We start from the raw sequence: 16,537 nt of genomic DNA, 5'->3' as shown, positions 1-16,537 counted from the left end.
GCATTAACATTTTGATGCAGACCATACACACATTCATAATGTAGAGGTCAGTTTGTGAATTTGCATTGCTATGCGGAGCACCGCCTGGAAGTCATGAAGATTAGAATCTTAAACATGTGCATCATATCATTTTCCATTCATTAAAACTTTGTTATTTCCAAAGTTTTTGGAGTAGAAAATGTGGGAAGTTTTATAATATAACTGTCGAGCTTAAGTTGACCACAGTGATTTTAGCATAGGATTTACAGTGCAGAAGGAGATCATTCGGCCCACCGAGTCTGCTCCGGCCCATGGAAAGACCACCCTACCTAAACCCATGTCTCCACCCTATCACCGTAAACTCACTTAACCCTTTTGGACACGAAGGGAAACTTAACATGGCCAATCCACCTAACCCGCACATCTTTGGACTGTGGGAGGAAACCAGAGCACCCGGAGGAAACCCACGCAGACACGGGGAGAACGTGCAGACTCCGCACAGCCAGTGACCCAAGCCGGGAATCGAACCTGGACTCTGGAGCTGTGAAGCAACTGTGCTAACCATTGTGCTACCATGCTGTCCTTCTGATGAAAACCATACAAAGTGCAAGAAAAATCAAATGCAACAACAGCCAACACACTAGATAACAATGATATTTTAAAGTGTTAATCTTCCTGGAAATATTACCTTGTGTTCATGGCGCACAACATTAATGGTAAGAACATAAGGCTGTGCTAGCCATTTAGCTCCCTGAACCTGTTTGGTGAATCAATGGGATCATGACAGATTTGTGACCTAATTTCCATACGGTCTGTACAGAAAAGAGTAATTCGATGTCTAGATTGGTTGGCGATTAAAGGCACCAGAAACACTTAGAAGGTGCTTCTCTTTTGAAGCATTTTATCGTGGTCAAGTGGTGGTGTAATGCAAGAAGCACCTTGAATGTGTCTACATTTTTCACCTCATGCGCCTTTGTTTGCCAGCTGGTTCAGAGGATGAAGAGATCTCCCTTCTGGGGACTAAGTCCCCACGCCGGCAGGAGAACCGGCGCCAACCACTCCGGCGTCAACAGCCCCCGAAAGTACGGAATTCTCCGCACTTTCGGGGGCTAGGTGGACGCCGGAGGGGTTGGCGCCGCTCCAGCTGGCGCCGAAGGGATGGCACGAGTTCGCGCATATGCCAAAGGGCTGGCCGGCGTATTTTGGCGCATGCGGTTCTCTGATCCGCGCCGGCCATGGCGGAGCCGTACAGGGGCCACCGCGGAAGGAAGAAGTGGCCCCACGGAACAGGTCCGCCCGCAGATCGGTGGGCCCCGATCGCGGGCTAGGCCACCGTGGGCATCCCCCCTGGGGTTGGATCCCCCCGCGCTCCCCCGATACTGCCACAGCCGACTTACCTGCCAGGTCCTGCCGTGCGGGACCATGCGTAACCCATGCCGGCGGGACTGGCCAAAAACGGACAGCCACCCAGCCCATCAGAGCCCGGAGAATTGCCGGGCGGTTGCTGCTAACGGCCCCCGACCGGTGTGTTGGGAATCCCGCCCCCGCCCAAAAAACGGCGCCGGAGAATACGGCAGCCGGTGTCGGGGCGGGATTCGCACCGCCCCGCGGGGATTCTCCGACCCGGTGCGGGGTCGGAGAATCCCGCCCATGATATGAGTTGAAAATGTCCAGACGAGCTGATTAATTAATGTACGCAGAGAGATGCCTCACTCCAGCTAGTTTTGATCTATTATACGGTGATTAGAGTTAAGAGAAGTAAAAAGCAAAATGAAAAGTAGAGCATAAATTCAGTGCAGCATAAATTGCTGCAGTAGACCATCGTGCATTTTCTTGCCCCCAATCTCCACTGTGCTGATCTCTTGTTCATCACTCTGCACAGTGGCACAGTGGTTAGCACTGTTGATTCACAGCCCCAGGGTTCCAGGTTTGATTTCCCACTTGGGTCACTGTCTGTGCAGAATCTGCACGTTCTCCCCGTGTCTGTATGGGTTTCCTCTGGATGCTCCAGTTTCCTCCCACAAGTTCTGAAAGACGTGCTGTTAGGTAATTCGGACATTTTGAATTCTCCCTCAGTGTACCCGAACAGGTGTCAGAATGTGGCGACCAGGGGATTTTCACAGTAACTTCATTGCAGTGTTAATAATGTAAGCCTACTTGTGACAATAAAGATTATTATTATATTACTGACGTCCTGATCTACCAAGTATAAAATGGAGGAGTCCTGAATAATGGGAAGTAGAGAAATGGTGTGGAAGATAGAGCAGGACACCAGTATTGTGCAGAGTGCTGTTCAGGAGATCAGCAAAGTGAAGACTGCGGCAAGAGCATGTGCTACGTGCCATTCTCAAAAAGCCTTGTTAACAGCAGGACCCAAGTCACCAGCATAGAACGATTCTGGAAACACTTTTCTGAAAAAAGATTTGCAGAAAGAACCTTAATTTGAGTGGTTTGATGCAGAAATTGGGGGGGACACACCCAGAGTAAGTCCATGTTCCCTTTCCTGCTGTCAAAATTTCTGTTGTACTTGCGAATTGTTCAAGTATGGAAAAACAATGTCACTTGATGCATTTCCTTCGAATTGCATCCAAGTAACACTGAGGTTAAGGGATGCCTGGGCTCCATTGGTCCTAGTGGTACTAAAGATTGGTGTGCCTTTAGTAATCACAGGCTCATTTCTATCGACAAAGACACTGGGGCTAATTTTCACTTTAGGTATGGACACAAAGCCACCAATTGTGGATTGGTAGCCTGTCATGTACTGGCCTGTGTGATGTTAATGTCTATTGATTTCAACTGAAGGGAAAGTCAGGCAAAGTATGTAACAAGCAAACAATCTGCAGCCAACAATTTGACACCCATGTAAAATGTGAAAATAACCATCACCATTTTGGCAAGTCTTTACACGCTATCTAGGGAAGTAATGTAAAGATTACATTTTGGTCCCTGAGAGCCATGGTCCCTCGAGAATGGAAAATTGCTCATGTCACTTCGCTTTTTAAGAAGGGTAAAAAAGAAAAACCAAGGAATTAGAGACCAGCTAGCCGAACATCTGTGATGGGGAAATTGTTGGAGTCTATAATCAAGGATAGGATCTGAACACCTGAAATATTTTCAGTTAATCAGGGAGAGCCAGCATGGATTCATGACAGGCAGGTCATGCCTGATAAACCTCATTGAAGTTTTTGATGAGGTGACTAAGGTAGTGGACAGGGGAATGTCTATGGATGTTGCTTATAGGACTTCCAGAAGGCATTTGACAAAGTCCCATATAAGGAACTATTAACGAAGGTAGGAACCCACAAAATTGAGGGTAAATTATTGACATGGCTGGGAAATTGGATGAGTAGCAGACAGAAAGCAGGGATAATGGGTAGTTACTCAAATTGGCAAGATGTGACTAGTAGTGTCCCAAAGGGATCTGTGCTCGGGCCTCAATTGTTCACAATATTTATTAATAACTTTGATAGTGGCATAGAAAGTCATATATACAAATTTGCTGATGACACAAGTTGGGTGGCATTATAGACAGTGTAGATGGCAGCATAAAATTACAAAGGGATATTGATAGACTAGGCGAATAGACAAAACTGTGGCAGATGGATTTCAATGTAAGTAAATGTGAGGTTATGCATTTTGGAACAAAAAAGGATAAATCATGGTACTTTCTAGATGGTATGAAGCTAAATTCACTGGCTGTCCAAAGAGACTGGGGGTTTAGGTCTGTCGATACTTAAAATGCCATGAACAAGTGAAGAAGGTAATCAAGAAGGCTAATGAAATGCTAGGATTTATATCTGGAGGATTGGAGTAGAAGGACGCAGAGATGTTATGCTGCAGCTATATAAAACACCTGGTTAGACCCCATTTTGATGACTGTGAGGCAGATCTGGGCACCACACCTTAGGAAGGATATATTGGCCTTGGAGGGAGGGCAATGTAGGTTTATAGGAATGATACCTGGACTTCAAGGGTTAAGTTATGAGGAGAGATTACACAAATCAGGTCTGTTTTCTCTAGAATGTAGAAGGTTAAGGGGTGATCTGATTGAAGTCTTCAAGATATTAACAGGAAAAAATAGGGTAGATAAAGATGAACTGTTTTCAGGCGGCACAGTGGCACACTGCTGCCTCACAGTGCTGAGGACCTGGCTCCAATCCCAGCTCCGGGTCCGATCCCGGCTCCGGGTCACTGTCCATGTGGAGTTTGCACATTCTCCCGTGTCTGCATGGGTCTCACCCCCACAACCCAAAAAGATGTGCAGGGTAGGTGAGTTGGCCACACTAAATTGCCCCTTAATTGGAATAAAAAAAGAATTAGATACTCTAAATTTGTATTAAAAAAAAACGATAAACTGTTTTCATTGGTTGGAGATTCTCGAAGTAAGTCTAAAAATTAGGGCCAGACCTTTCTGGAGAGATGTTAGGAAGCACTTCTTCACACAAAGATTTGTTGGGATTTGGAACTCACTCCCACAGATGGTAACTGATGCTAGATCAGTTGTTAATTTTAAATCTGAGACAGATACATTTTGTTAAGGAACGGTATTAAGGGCCTAAGGCAAAATATGAGGTTAGGCCACAGAGCACCATGATCTAATTGAATGGTGGAGCAGAGTCGAGGGACTGAATGGCCTATTCCGTGGCAAAATGCTTCACACATTTCCACATCCCATGTCAGTCAATTAAACACTCCAGTTGTGCATTAAATGGCATGGGAGATCGCGAACAGATTTCAAATGTGTCTGGCTCTAAGATGTGAAACAATGTTGTGACACATTCATTAGGCAGTAAGAATTCGGCTTCATCACAGAATTACCTGAAAAAGGTCTCAGACACCATCTCAGCATTTTCCTATATAGTCACTCACTACTGAGCACCCTACACGTGATTATATTATATTTTAAGGCTGATTGTCACATCATATCATGTAACAAGTCAGTATGCTGTCTTGAAACTGAGACAATAATAATATTTCCACTGTGGCAAAACCAGAAATGTAGGCAAATGTAATGAACCCGATATTCACTTCCTATGCTGCAAACTTCTAGTTTATAAAGAAAGTACTTCACTTCAAAAATCATAGGCCATTCCACAATAACACAAAAATGGCACAGGAACAATGCTTATAGTATAGGATGTGAACTCACTGGATTTGGTGAAGTCATTAATTATCATATGGCCCCACTTGTTTTTTGCAACACCGGTCCTTTGGTTGAACCTGTTTGGTCATTCAATGGGATCATGGCTGATCTGTGACCTAATTCCAAATACAATCTATACAGAAAAGAGTGATTTGATGCATAGATTGGTTGGAGAGTAAAGGCATCAGCAACTCTTAAAAGGTGCTTCTCTTTTTGTGGTAGTCACCACTGTTTGTATAATACTTGTATTAGAGATAATACAGTAAGGCTCCTGTACTACAGGTACGGGTGTAGATCCCTGCCTGCTGGTTCCACCCAGTAGGCGGTGTATAAATGTGTGTGCACACCGAGCTGCTACCATTTCTGGTAGCAGCTGCAGGAGGCAACACATCTTTGCTTAATAAAGCTTTGATTACTCTCTACTCTCGTCTCGTCGTAATTGATAGTGCATCACTTTTGAAACATTTTCTTGAGGTCGAGTGGTGGTATAATGCAAGCACCTTGAATGTATCTACATTTTTCACTTCATGCACTTTTGTTTGCCATATTGGTGAGTTAGCAGACCATTTAGTGCCCAAGAAACCAGCACCGCGTGAACACATTTTTAAACCTGAGTGCAAATTTTCCCATGCTTGAGAATTTGAATTTAGGTAAAAAAAATACAAAAATCGCCTTGAGAGGGTCTGTGGAGGGGTTTGCCTGGAGATGGTAGCTCTCATCACCTTCTTTGAGAACAGTTAAGATGTCAGCAGCTGGGGGGAGGGGAAGAAATAAAATGGGGATGTAGGAGAGCTGGGGGAGTGGGAGTGGGATGGTAAGGTATTAGGCATTTGGTTAATTGGTTATTTGCAGCCCTGTTGGCTTATTTTGTTTTGTGATTGCGTTTGATGTGTAAATATATATATGCCTCAATAAAATATTTTTAGAAAAAAAATACCAAAGTCTGCAGTTGCTGTCAAATTCAACCGGTTCAACAATGTCCTTTAAGGAAGTAAGCATGTTGTCCTTAACCAGTCTGCTATATGTGACTTCAAGCTTAAAACCAATGTGACTGACTTTTAACTATCCTCTGAAGTTCCTCAGCAAGCTGCTAGACTGCATCCAATTTGGGAAACCAGGGAGGACAAACAATCGCCATGGAGACTGATTATGAATTCTCATGAAGCGAACAAAAAACAAACCCGCTGGGCAAGATTTCACATTTTAAAATGTTTGCTTCAAGAGGATTCCTTTGTTTTAAAAGTTAGCAGTCTCTATGGGGATTGTAACAAATTGAAGGCTGTTTCGGGATCACAAAAAGCTGAGACAGGAAAACGGTACACAGGAATTTTCCAAAATTTAAACAAATAAGATTTCACATTTACTTTTGCTATATTCAGTGGAAATCATTATGGCTACCTTTTAATGTTCAGACCTTTCTGGAGAGAACCCCATGGTGCCCTAGACCAGTTAACAAAGAGTAATTCCATTGCCATGAGTCACTGACAAGGTTTTAGTTTCGTCCTTATCTTTTGATAAGCCTACTTCAGAATTTTGCCAACATTTAGAACAAAGTTTTTATCTTGTGACATTCTTCATCAGTTCATGTAATTTAATTTCCACCTTTCCCACTGATTGCCATTGCACAGTTGTATTATGACTTGACTTGCGATACAATAGTATCTAATTGCTATCTTGCTTTGCCTTCCGTTTTTCCTTTAACCAAATAAGGAAATAATGTCAGGAATTCTTGGTTTGTTAAGTATTTCATCAGTGGCATTATTCTCTTTACTTGATGTTTCGGAAGTGTAAGGAATTATCTAGACCACGGGTTTACCATGACTGAATAAGAAAAGTGCCAAAACTGGCAGGGGAATATAATTAAAGCACAAGTTTACACAGCCAATTTTCATTATAAATGGTGACGTAGGAATTTATCAAAGAAATTCAAAAATTAGGACCAAATGTGTGAGATTTGAACCGTCTCCTGGTCAGACAGCAACATTCTACAAGAGTAGAATCAAAGGAAAAGTGCCTTATAATGTCAGATGATTTCCCCATGATCTGCACGAGAATTTTCATGTCTTTTTGTTTGGTCTTCTTTCCTCTGAAGTCCAAAGTATAATTCAAACACAAACTAAAGCTGCAAATATACTAATTAGTAGATGCTGAATTCTTTTTTTAAACTTTCTTCTTTAAATCGCCTTCAGACCATAAAGTCTCTCTATTTTAAGAGAATATCAATACACATTTTACCTAAATAAGGTTTTTGAAATGTTTTTCTTAGTATTTCTTCAAAAGCATTGAAAGATAACTCAAGATATTTTGTTAGAGAATTCTAACATTTGGATAGTTGATTGGTTTGATTTATTGTCACGTGTACCGAAGTACAGTGAAACGTATTGTTCTGCGTACAGTCCAGACAGATCATTCCGTACATAAAAAAACATAGAACCTGCAATAAATACACAATGTAAATACATAGACACAGGCATCGGGTGAAGTATACGCAGCGTAGTACTACTCAATAGAGAAGATGTGTGAATAGATCACTTCAGTCCATAAGAGGATCTTTCAGGAGCCTGGTAACAGCGAGGAAGAAGCTGTTTTTGAACTTGTTAGTGCGTGTTCAGACTTTTGTATCTCCTGCCCAATGGAAGTGGTTGGAAAAGAGAATAATCTGGGTGGGAGGGGTGTTTGATTATGCTGCCCGCTTTCCCCAGGTAGCAAGAGGTGTAGACAGAGTCAATGGATGGGAGGCAGGTTTGTGTGATGGACTGGGCTGTGTTCATGATTTTCTGTAGTTTCTTACAATCTTGGGCCGAGCAGTGGCCGTACCAGGCTGTGATGCAGCCAGATAGGATGCTTTCTATGGTGCATCTGGAAACGTTGGTAAGAGTTAATGTGGGCATGCCGAATTTCCTTAGATTCCTGAGGAAATATAGGCGTTGTTGTGCTTTCTTGGTGGTAGCGCGATGTGGGTGGACCAGGGCAGATTGTTGGTGCTGTGCACACCTAGGAATCTGAAGATGTCAACCATCTCTTCCTCGGCACCATTGATGCAGACGGGTGTGTACAGCATTTTACTTCCTGAAATTAATGACCAGCTTCTTAGTTTTGCTGACATTGAGGGAGAGATTGTTATCATTACACCACTCCACTAGGTTCTCTATCTCCCTCCTGTCCTCTGACTCATTGTTGTTTGAGATCCAACCCACTACGGTCGAGTCGTCAGCAAACTTGTAGATGGAGTTGGAGCCAAATTTTGCCACAAAGTTGTGTGTGTATCGAGAGTACAATGGGGGCAAAAAAAGCAGCCTTGTGGGGCCCTGCTATTGAGGACTATCGTGGAGGAGCTGTTGTTGTTTATACTTACTGATTGTGGTCCATGGGTCAGGAAGTCGAGGATCCAGTTGCAAAGGAAAGAGCCAAGTCCTTGGGTGGGATTCTCCGCACCCGGGACTAAGTGCCCGCGCTGTCGTGAACGGCGTCGCGTTTCACGATGACGTGAACAGGGCCCGAGCTCGACCTATTCTGGCCCCCTCAGGGGGCCAGCACGGTGTTGGAGCGGTTCATGCCGCTCCAGCCTCCTTACGTGGTGCCAAATGGGCACTGCGCCAACCTGCGCATGCGCAGTTGGGCAGCTCATTCCTGCGCATGCGTGGGGAACTTCTTACACGCGCCGGCCCTTCACCAACATGGCGTCGGTGTTCTGGGGCCGTGCGCGGAAGGAGGGGTAGGCCCGGGGGGGAAGAGGCCGGCCCGCCGATTGGTGGGCCCCGATCACGGGCCAGATCCCATCGGAGGCCCCCCTGGTGAAGGAGCCCCCCCCCCCCCACAGGCCGCCAACCCCCCCCAGCGTTCCCGCAGAGTTCCCGCCGGCAGCGACCAGGGGTGGACGGTGCCGGTGGGAACCTGTCGTGTCGTAGCGGCCGCTCGGCCCATTCGAGCCGGAGAATCGCCGCTCGCTGTTTGCGGCGATTATCTAATCGGCCCGGCGCGAATCGCGCGGAGCTGGTTTCGGGGGGCTGGGAGAATTGCATGCGGGGGTCGGGGCGGCACGGCACGATTCGCCCGGCGCCCCGGCGATTCTTCCCCCCCGGCGTGGGGGGGGGGGGGGGGGGGGGGAGATTTGCGCCCCTAGTTTTTGGAGTTTTGATATGAGCTTGGCTGAGATTATGGGGTTGAAGGCCGTGCTGTAGTCAATGAATAGGAGTCTGAAGTAGGAGTCCTTGTTGTTGAGATGCTACAAGGATGAGTGTAGGTCCAGGGAGATGGTGTCTGCCATGGACTGGTTGTGGAGGTATGCGAATTGCAGTGGATCAAGGCATTCTGGGAGTATAGAGTTTATGCGTCTCATGACCAACCTCTCGAAGCACTTCATAATGACAGATGTCAAGGCCATTGGACAGTAATCACTGAGGCACGTTGCCTGTTTCTTCTTTGGCACCGGTATGATAGATGTCTTCCTGAAGCCAGTGGAAACCTCAGAACGGAGTAGGGAGAGGTTGAAGATGTCCGTGCAAACGCCTGCCAGTTGGTCCGCACAGGATCGGGATGTACGACCAGGGACTCCATCAGGACCCGTTGCTTTCCGAGGGTTCACTTTCAAGAAGGCCGATCTGACTTCAGAAACTGTGACAGTAGGTATGGGTGTGTCTGAGGCTGATGGAGCCATGGATAATGGTTTGATAGTTTCCTGCTCAAAACGAGCATAGAATGCATTGAGTTCATCGGGGAGGGGTGCGCTGCTGCCGGAGGTTCTACTCGCCTTTGCTTTGCAGCCCATTGTTTAAGCCTTGCCACAACCGATGAGAGCCCCTGTCATTAGTCTGTGGCTCTAGCTTAGTCTGGTATTGTCTTTTGGTATCACCGATGGCTTTGCAGAGATCGTACCTGGATTTCTTGTGTAGGTCAGGTCGCCTGTCTTGAATGCCTCAGACCTTGGCCAAGATGAACAAGGCCTCCAGGTATTCTGTCTCACTGTAATTTATAGCAGTGTACAATTCATCAAGTGCCTTCTTCACTTCCGCCTGGGGTTGGATGTAGACCGCTATGATGATGGCAGAAGTGAACTGCCGTGGAAGGTAGTATGGGCGGCACTTCACAGTCAGGTATTTTAGGTCCGGGAGCAGTAACTGTCAGGGTCTCCACGTCCGAGCACCAGGAGGAGTTGTTGAGGAGGCAAACTCCTCCACCTTTCGCTTTGCCCGATGATGCCGTGCGATTTCAATGCTAGTTTCAATGCTATTAATGTGTCCCAGGAAATCGTGCATTTTCACACACTTAAGCAGTGATACTTGCCTTCAGCTGAAGCAAAGTAACTCAAGAAACAAAATATCTATTTTATTTCTGGGTTTTGTTTGGGGGAGTTTACTCAAGTCTTCAAGTGCAATCTTTAATGGTACAATAAAAGCTACATAACAATTCAACTGACTCACTTAAATGGATTATTGTAAACAAATAAGGGAATTTGTTCAAAGGGGCGGGATTCTCTGACCCCCGCCAAAATATGGCGGCCAGTCTGCGCATGCGCGGAACCACGATGGCCCTTCGGCGCATGCGTGAACTCACGCAGTCCCTTCAGCGCCAGTTAGAGCAGCGCCAACCCCTCCGGCGTCCACCTAGCCCCTGGAAATGCGGAGAATTCCGTACTTTCGGGGGCTGTTGACGCCAGTATGGTTGGCGCCGGTTCTCCCACCGGCGTGGGGACTTAGTCCCCAGAAGGGAGAATCCCGCTGCTTATTTTAATTTCAATTGTGAGGGAAAATGTGAAGAACAATTTATTTTCAATAAGTCCACTGATTGTTCATATTGGTTTATGAACAAAATGTATAAGTGAAATTTGGCAACCTCCCAACCTCTGGAAATTGTTATTACATTAAAATAGGATTTTCCGACTATCAGAGAATCTTGATTGGACTAATATCACAATTCCCATTCAAAGTAAACATTTATTTCTGTGGACGTTTAATTTCAGGTACTTCTGCCACACGCTGGGTCATGCAACAAATCGAGCCATTTAGCCAGTGCAATGTTTTAACAATATGCCAACATAAAAGTGAACATCTAGAAGGGCTTTGCTGGATTCACAAAGTCAGAAAATGTGAATATATCAGGTTAATTACAAAGTCGATAGCTTTGCATTGATTAAGAGAGCGACCGAATTGCTTAGATCATTTTCCAATAATGTTCACTACATTACAATATGGGTCAATAGGCAAGAGTTCATCTGTGTCCGGTACTGAACCCCACAAAGACTCCCAAACCTTGATAAATGCAAGTACAAATTTATAAAGCCTGCCACTTGCAGATCTCCAGTGAAATTATTTTTCAATCTAAGGCTGCACTGCGGCAAATTCACCAATTACCACTGATTTATAATTATGTTTTCAATGAGGGGTATTGCTTGAGTAGCAAAGTCCCAGCAAGTTGTGGCATGTCAATGCCATAAGTCATGACTCCATAATTTGCTAAAGTTTCTGTGTCAAAATAATGGCACACGCCGTAGACATGCCATTACTAGAGTACACGTTTTCAGCAAATTCAGAGCTAAATGGCAAACTTATCGCAATTTAGGAAGCAGATAAGTGTAGTTAATTAGTGTGTAATAGTTTGTTCCCTGTACGTACTAAGATGCTGGGAGATATAAAATTGGCTTGCTGGAAGGCTAATATGGCAGTTGGCTGGTTTGTTGGCAGGCTTTCTGCTTCCAGAGTCACAGGGCCGAATTAATGGTAGCGTTGCGCTTAAGCGAGAACGCAACAAGCCGTTAAATTGCGGGTGAGGCCAAAATTGAGAACAGCGCCATGCGGACCGGCCCCCTCCAGGTGGCAAAATCAGGATCCCACCTTAGCGTGGCGTGAAACCAATAATCACCACATAAACCTAATCTCCACACAATTAATGGGAGCGACCCTCCATCTAACGCCCCATGATCTAACGGCCTCCCCAGCTAGTGGTCACACGTGTGCTGATTAATACTCCTTTTTAAAAACGTTAAGCTGGTGGAAAGGCTGCTGCAGAGAATCGAGTAGCCATCTTTGAACCTGGCCAATGAGCTCGGGAACCAGCCTCGGTCAGGGTGGGCTGCCACCGGTGGGGTGGGTATGAGGCAGCAAGGGGGGGTTGCTGCCCGTGGCCTAGGTTGGGCGGGGAGGGTGGCAGATGGTGCCTCAGCGCCCATGGGACTGCCATGGAAACCCATGGATCATGTGCTCATGTTCTTGGGGCAACCCCAGCCCCTGCTCAACTGCCCCAACGACCACCTATAACTCCTACTGACTGCGGAGGACAATGGCCGTGAAACTGAAGGCTAATTGGGAATTGGCAATCGTAGTTAAATGTGCGCTTCGCACTCCCAAGTGGATCCCCATGGGTAAGTGTGCCATGTAGAATGTGAGGGTTATTGGCCAGCATCCCAATCTGACTGTGATACCTGGACACTGTGCCTGAACACTGCAGGAGGCAACTGCAGGGAAGCAGTGGCTACATCTGAACACCCGGGGGCTGGGCCCCAGCACCGGGTACATTTCGGCAACCAGAGGGTGGATGCGTGCATCGAGGAGGGGACCACTGCCTGGTCCAGGTAACATTATGTGCGGGTGTCTGGGGTACAGGGTGTGGGGTCCGGTGAGCAGGGAGCAACTGTGTAGGTGGGGGTGCGTGGGCAGGGTGTGCTGGGTGTGTGGGGGGGGGGGGGGGGGAACAAGGCATCCAGGACCTCCATGTCTGGGATGGGATTGGTGCTCCGCCCGCATTGCGGAAGCAAGTGCCAGAGTCATATTGGCAGAGGTATGTGATTTTTATTATTTAACGAATGTGTCCCCAACTGCCCCACTCCCCCGATGGTGCCCCCCTTTCCTACCCCTCTCAGGCCCTCCTAAACCACCCCACACAACGCACCAAACCCATCACCCCCTCCCCAGCCCCTATCCCGTGCCCAAGACCTGCTTAGCCTTCCGTGTTCTACCGCTACATCTAGGCGTGTTCCTAGGATGCACATCAGAGGTGCAGGCAGCCGGTTTCTTTCCCTGTCTCATGGCTTTCGATGCCCCTGGTGGGCGTCCTCTGGGGCCGGAGGGCCCTGGTGCACTTGCCAGAGGCACATGCCTTGCCGTACCACACTGTTCCAGGTACTGACTCCGGTGTCGGTGGGGTGGGTCTCGGGGGAGCAGGTTGGCACCCAGCACCCCATTCTCCCGGTCAGTGCGTATAGGGCCCTGGGGTTCACCTTGAGTTGGAGGGGCAGCTGGATCGAGACCCGGCTATCCCTGCGTCATCTGGTTCTGCCAAACCTGGCCGCTCCCCAATATCTGCAGCCGGGGGGGGGGGGGGGGGGGGGGGGGGCAGTGTGGGGAGCACTGCTGGCATTCCTGGACATGGGTGGGCCAGCACACGGAATGGTGTTGGGCGGGAGGGGTGCCAGGCGCATACTCGTGATGGGGTCTGATGCCAACTCACCCATGCGGCACGGTGGAGGTCGTTGATCTACTTTGCGGCACTGGGTGCCAGTACTCCTGGTCACACTCCCTGAGCTAACGGCCGCTGCCACTTCCTCCCAGGTGGCACTGGCTGCCCTGTGACTGACCCTCCGAGATCGTTGGGGAAACAGGGCATCCCATCTCGCCTCCCGTGCCCAGTATTCTGCCCAGGTCATCATCCCCGAATCATGGGGGTAGTCTTCTCGGCGGCATGGCTGCAAGCTGAGTGGGGTTGACTACAGGACCGGTTTAAGTGCTGCTCTCCCTTGTTAGTTGGGGGTGGGGTGGCGAGTGTGGTCCTGGCGAATCAACCGGCAGGACCACTATTTGTGGCTTGGGGCTTCGTTAAGTGGACCCATTAACATTTTATAGCAGTGACGGCCTCGCTGGGCCGAACATTGGGAACCTTGCAGCAGTTACCGCTCGTTACCACACAAAGAAATGTTTTGGTACCCACAGTATTTCTCAAAATACAGATAATACACGGGTGTCTTTTTTGAGTCTGCCTGTCAGTGGATGACTTACTGTCGGGGCCAGGTCTCCATTCCTTATTTTAAGAGAATTCTGAAGATACTATACATGTAGGTAAAAAAGCACCACTGAAAACATCAAAACGTTCACATTATTGTTGGATTTACCAATAATCAATGAAAAACCATAACATGTAAACAGTTACTGGTAAACAGTGAACTCGTGAAGTTAGTGATTTTGATTAATTTGTCATCTTACCAGCACATAGGCGGCCTTGGTGATAAGGACAAGAAAAGTTATCCAGCTCACAGTATCTTCCAAACACTCTACCTAGCCTAGTCTGGTAGCATAAGCATTTCCCACAGTTGCAGATCCCTCGATTACTGCACGCAGGCTGTTCTTTATACTGCCGACAGTTTTCAATGAGACATTGTTCGTTGCAGGAAGAATTAGTAACTTTGTCTTCACACTGGCAAAGTCTACAATCTAGGTCAAGCTCTTTATTGAAGCATCTTCCAGCAGTATAACCTTTAGGCCCTTTGCACTGACAAGCACAAGTGCTGCTTACAGAAATAACAGTTGTTTCATTATATCCAACGGGTTTTAAAATGATGTACTTGTCTCCCTCGTAACAATCCGTCATTCCAACTGTTATATTAAAAGAAACCTAAACCAAGAAAAATGTGAAAGTTAGTGCTGGTAAAGGAGCAGAATAATTTGTAAACACATTGTATTATAAATTCATATTGGAAGAATTATCCTTTTTGTTCTTTGCATATCACACTTTGTTTCATCTGCCCTTTCAAAACTGCCTTAGAAACAATCATTCTTGCCAAAAATAAAGTCGAGCACCCATTTTATCACATCAATAAAATAGATAATGGGGTCAATATTTGATTAATGCAAATTAATGAAGAGTAAAATGTCAGAGTAATTAAAAGTTAAGAATTATAAAATAAAAAATAATAAAGATAATTATTTAACATGTACTGGGGGGGTCATGCTGTGACTCCATAAAGGGTTTATTTTCCTGCCCTTTTTTAAGAGCCGAGGTTGAATTACATTTAGATATCACATAGAATGCACAGCATAGGAACATGTGTGTATGTGTGAATTTAGAGTACCCAATTCTTTCTTTCCAATTAAGGGGCAATTTGGCATAGCCAACCCACTGACCCAGCACATCTTTGGGATGTGGGGGTGAGACTCACGCAGACACGCAGAGAGGTTGAATAAACTTGGTTTGTTCTTACTGGAACGCAGGAGGTTGAGGGGCGACCTGATAGAGGTCTACAAAGTTATGAGGGGCATAGACTGAGTGGATAGTCAGAGACTTTTTCCCAGGGTAGAGGGGTCAATTACTAGGGGACATAGGTTTAAGGTGCGAGGGGCAAGGTTTAGAGATGTACGAGGCAAGATTTTTACACAGAGGGTAGTGGGTGCCTGGAACTCGCTGCCGGAAGAGGTGGTGGAAGCAGGGACGATAGTGACGTTTAAGGGGCATCTTGACAAATACATGAATAGGATGGGAATAGAGGGATACAGACCCCGGAAGTGTAGAAGATTTTAGTTTAGATGGGCAGCATGGTTGGCACAGGCTTGGAGGGCCGAAGGGCCTGTTCCTGTGCTGTACTTTTCTTTGTTCTTTGACACGGAATGTGTAAAGTCCACACGGACAGTGACCCGGGGCTGAGATCGAACCTGGGTCCTCGGCGCCATGAGGCAGGAGTGCCAACCACTGCTCCACCGTGCCGCCCACCACGTCGGTATTTATGTTCCACATGAGTTCCTCCCATCTCCTCTTCATCTGATCCTATCAGTGTAACCATCCATGCTTTGCCCCCTCATATGTTTTGCTAGCTTCACCTTAAACAAATTTCTGCTGTTTGCCTCAGCAACTCCCTGTGGAAATATTGTAGTTAATGAGGAGACCTGAAAAGGTAAGTTAAAAGTACTTTATTTCCTACTCACAGTTAGGAAATACAACAAACTAAGCGACTCTCCAAGTCCCAGCTGGGACCATCCCGAGATTGCGGCTCCCTCTTGGGCCGTTTTTTATCTCGGTGAATTAATGTGCCCCACTGTTGGGCCTCCGCCCCTCAGTGGGGGAGCTCGTATTGTACAAGCCCCATGGAGAGATCGTTCGGGTCGTCCTCATGGGTCTTGTGGGGGTTTTAACAGGAAATTACTTCTCAAGTAAGAGAAATTTGCTTAGGCTGTTGCTACATATGTGGTCTTGCTTCTTGTGAAATAAAGCCACTTATCATTTTGTCTCTGCCTCATGTTACCAATCAGTCTCGCATCAAAATGTCTGAGACATGCTTGTGTGACAGGGTCATCTATTGCACCCCAGCTGACTACAAATTTGCATTTACATAGAGCCTTTCATAACCACAGAACACGATAAAATGTTTCACAAATCAAGAAGGGATGTGTAGTCACTCTTGTAATGCCGGCAAATGCACAGCCATTCTTTGCACAA

General features: G+C 46.6%; 1 protein-coding gene across 1 annotated transcript in view; it reads right to left on the bottom strand.

Moving 5' to 3' along the window:
- itgb8 (integrin, beta 8) overlaps positions 1–16,537 on the bottom strand; it is a 138,408-nt gene that overhangs the window by 43,795 nt on the left and 78,076 nt on the right. The window contains exon 10 of the mRNA XM_072509202.1: positions 14,314–14,722. Coding sequence (XP_072365303.1) covers positions 14,314–14,722 — 409 coding nt within the window. The remainder of the gene's footprint in view (positions 1–14,313; positions 14,723–16,537) is intronic.

This window comes from Scyliorhinus torazame, chromosome 6 (genome assembly GCF_047496885.1).
Source record: "Scyliorhinus torazame isolate Kashiwa2021f chromosome 6, sScyTor2.1, whole genome shotgun sequence".
Classification (NCBI taxonomy): domain Eukaryota; kingdom Metazoa; phylum Chordata; class Chondrichthyes; order Carcharhiniformes; family Scyliorhinidae; genus Scyliorhinus; species Scyliorhinus torazame.
The sequence above is the reverse complement of the archived record's forward strand: the minus strand, read 5'-3'. Positions and strand labels throughout refer to the sequence as shown.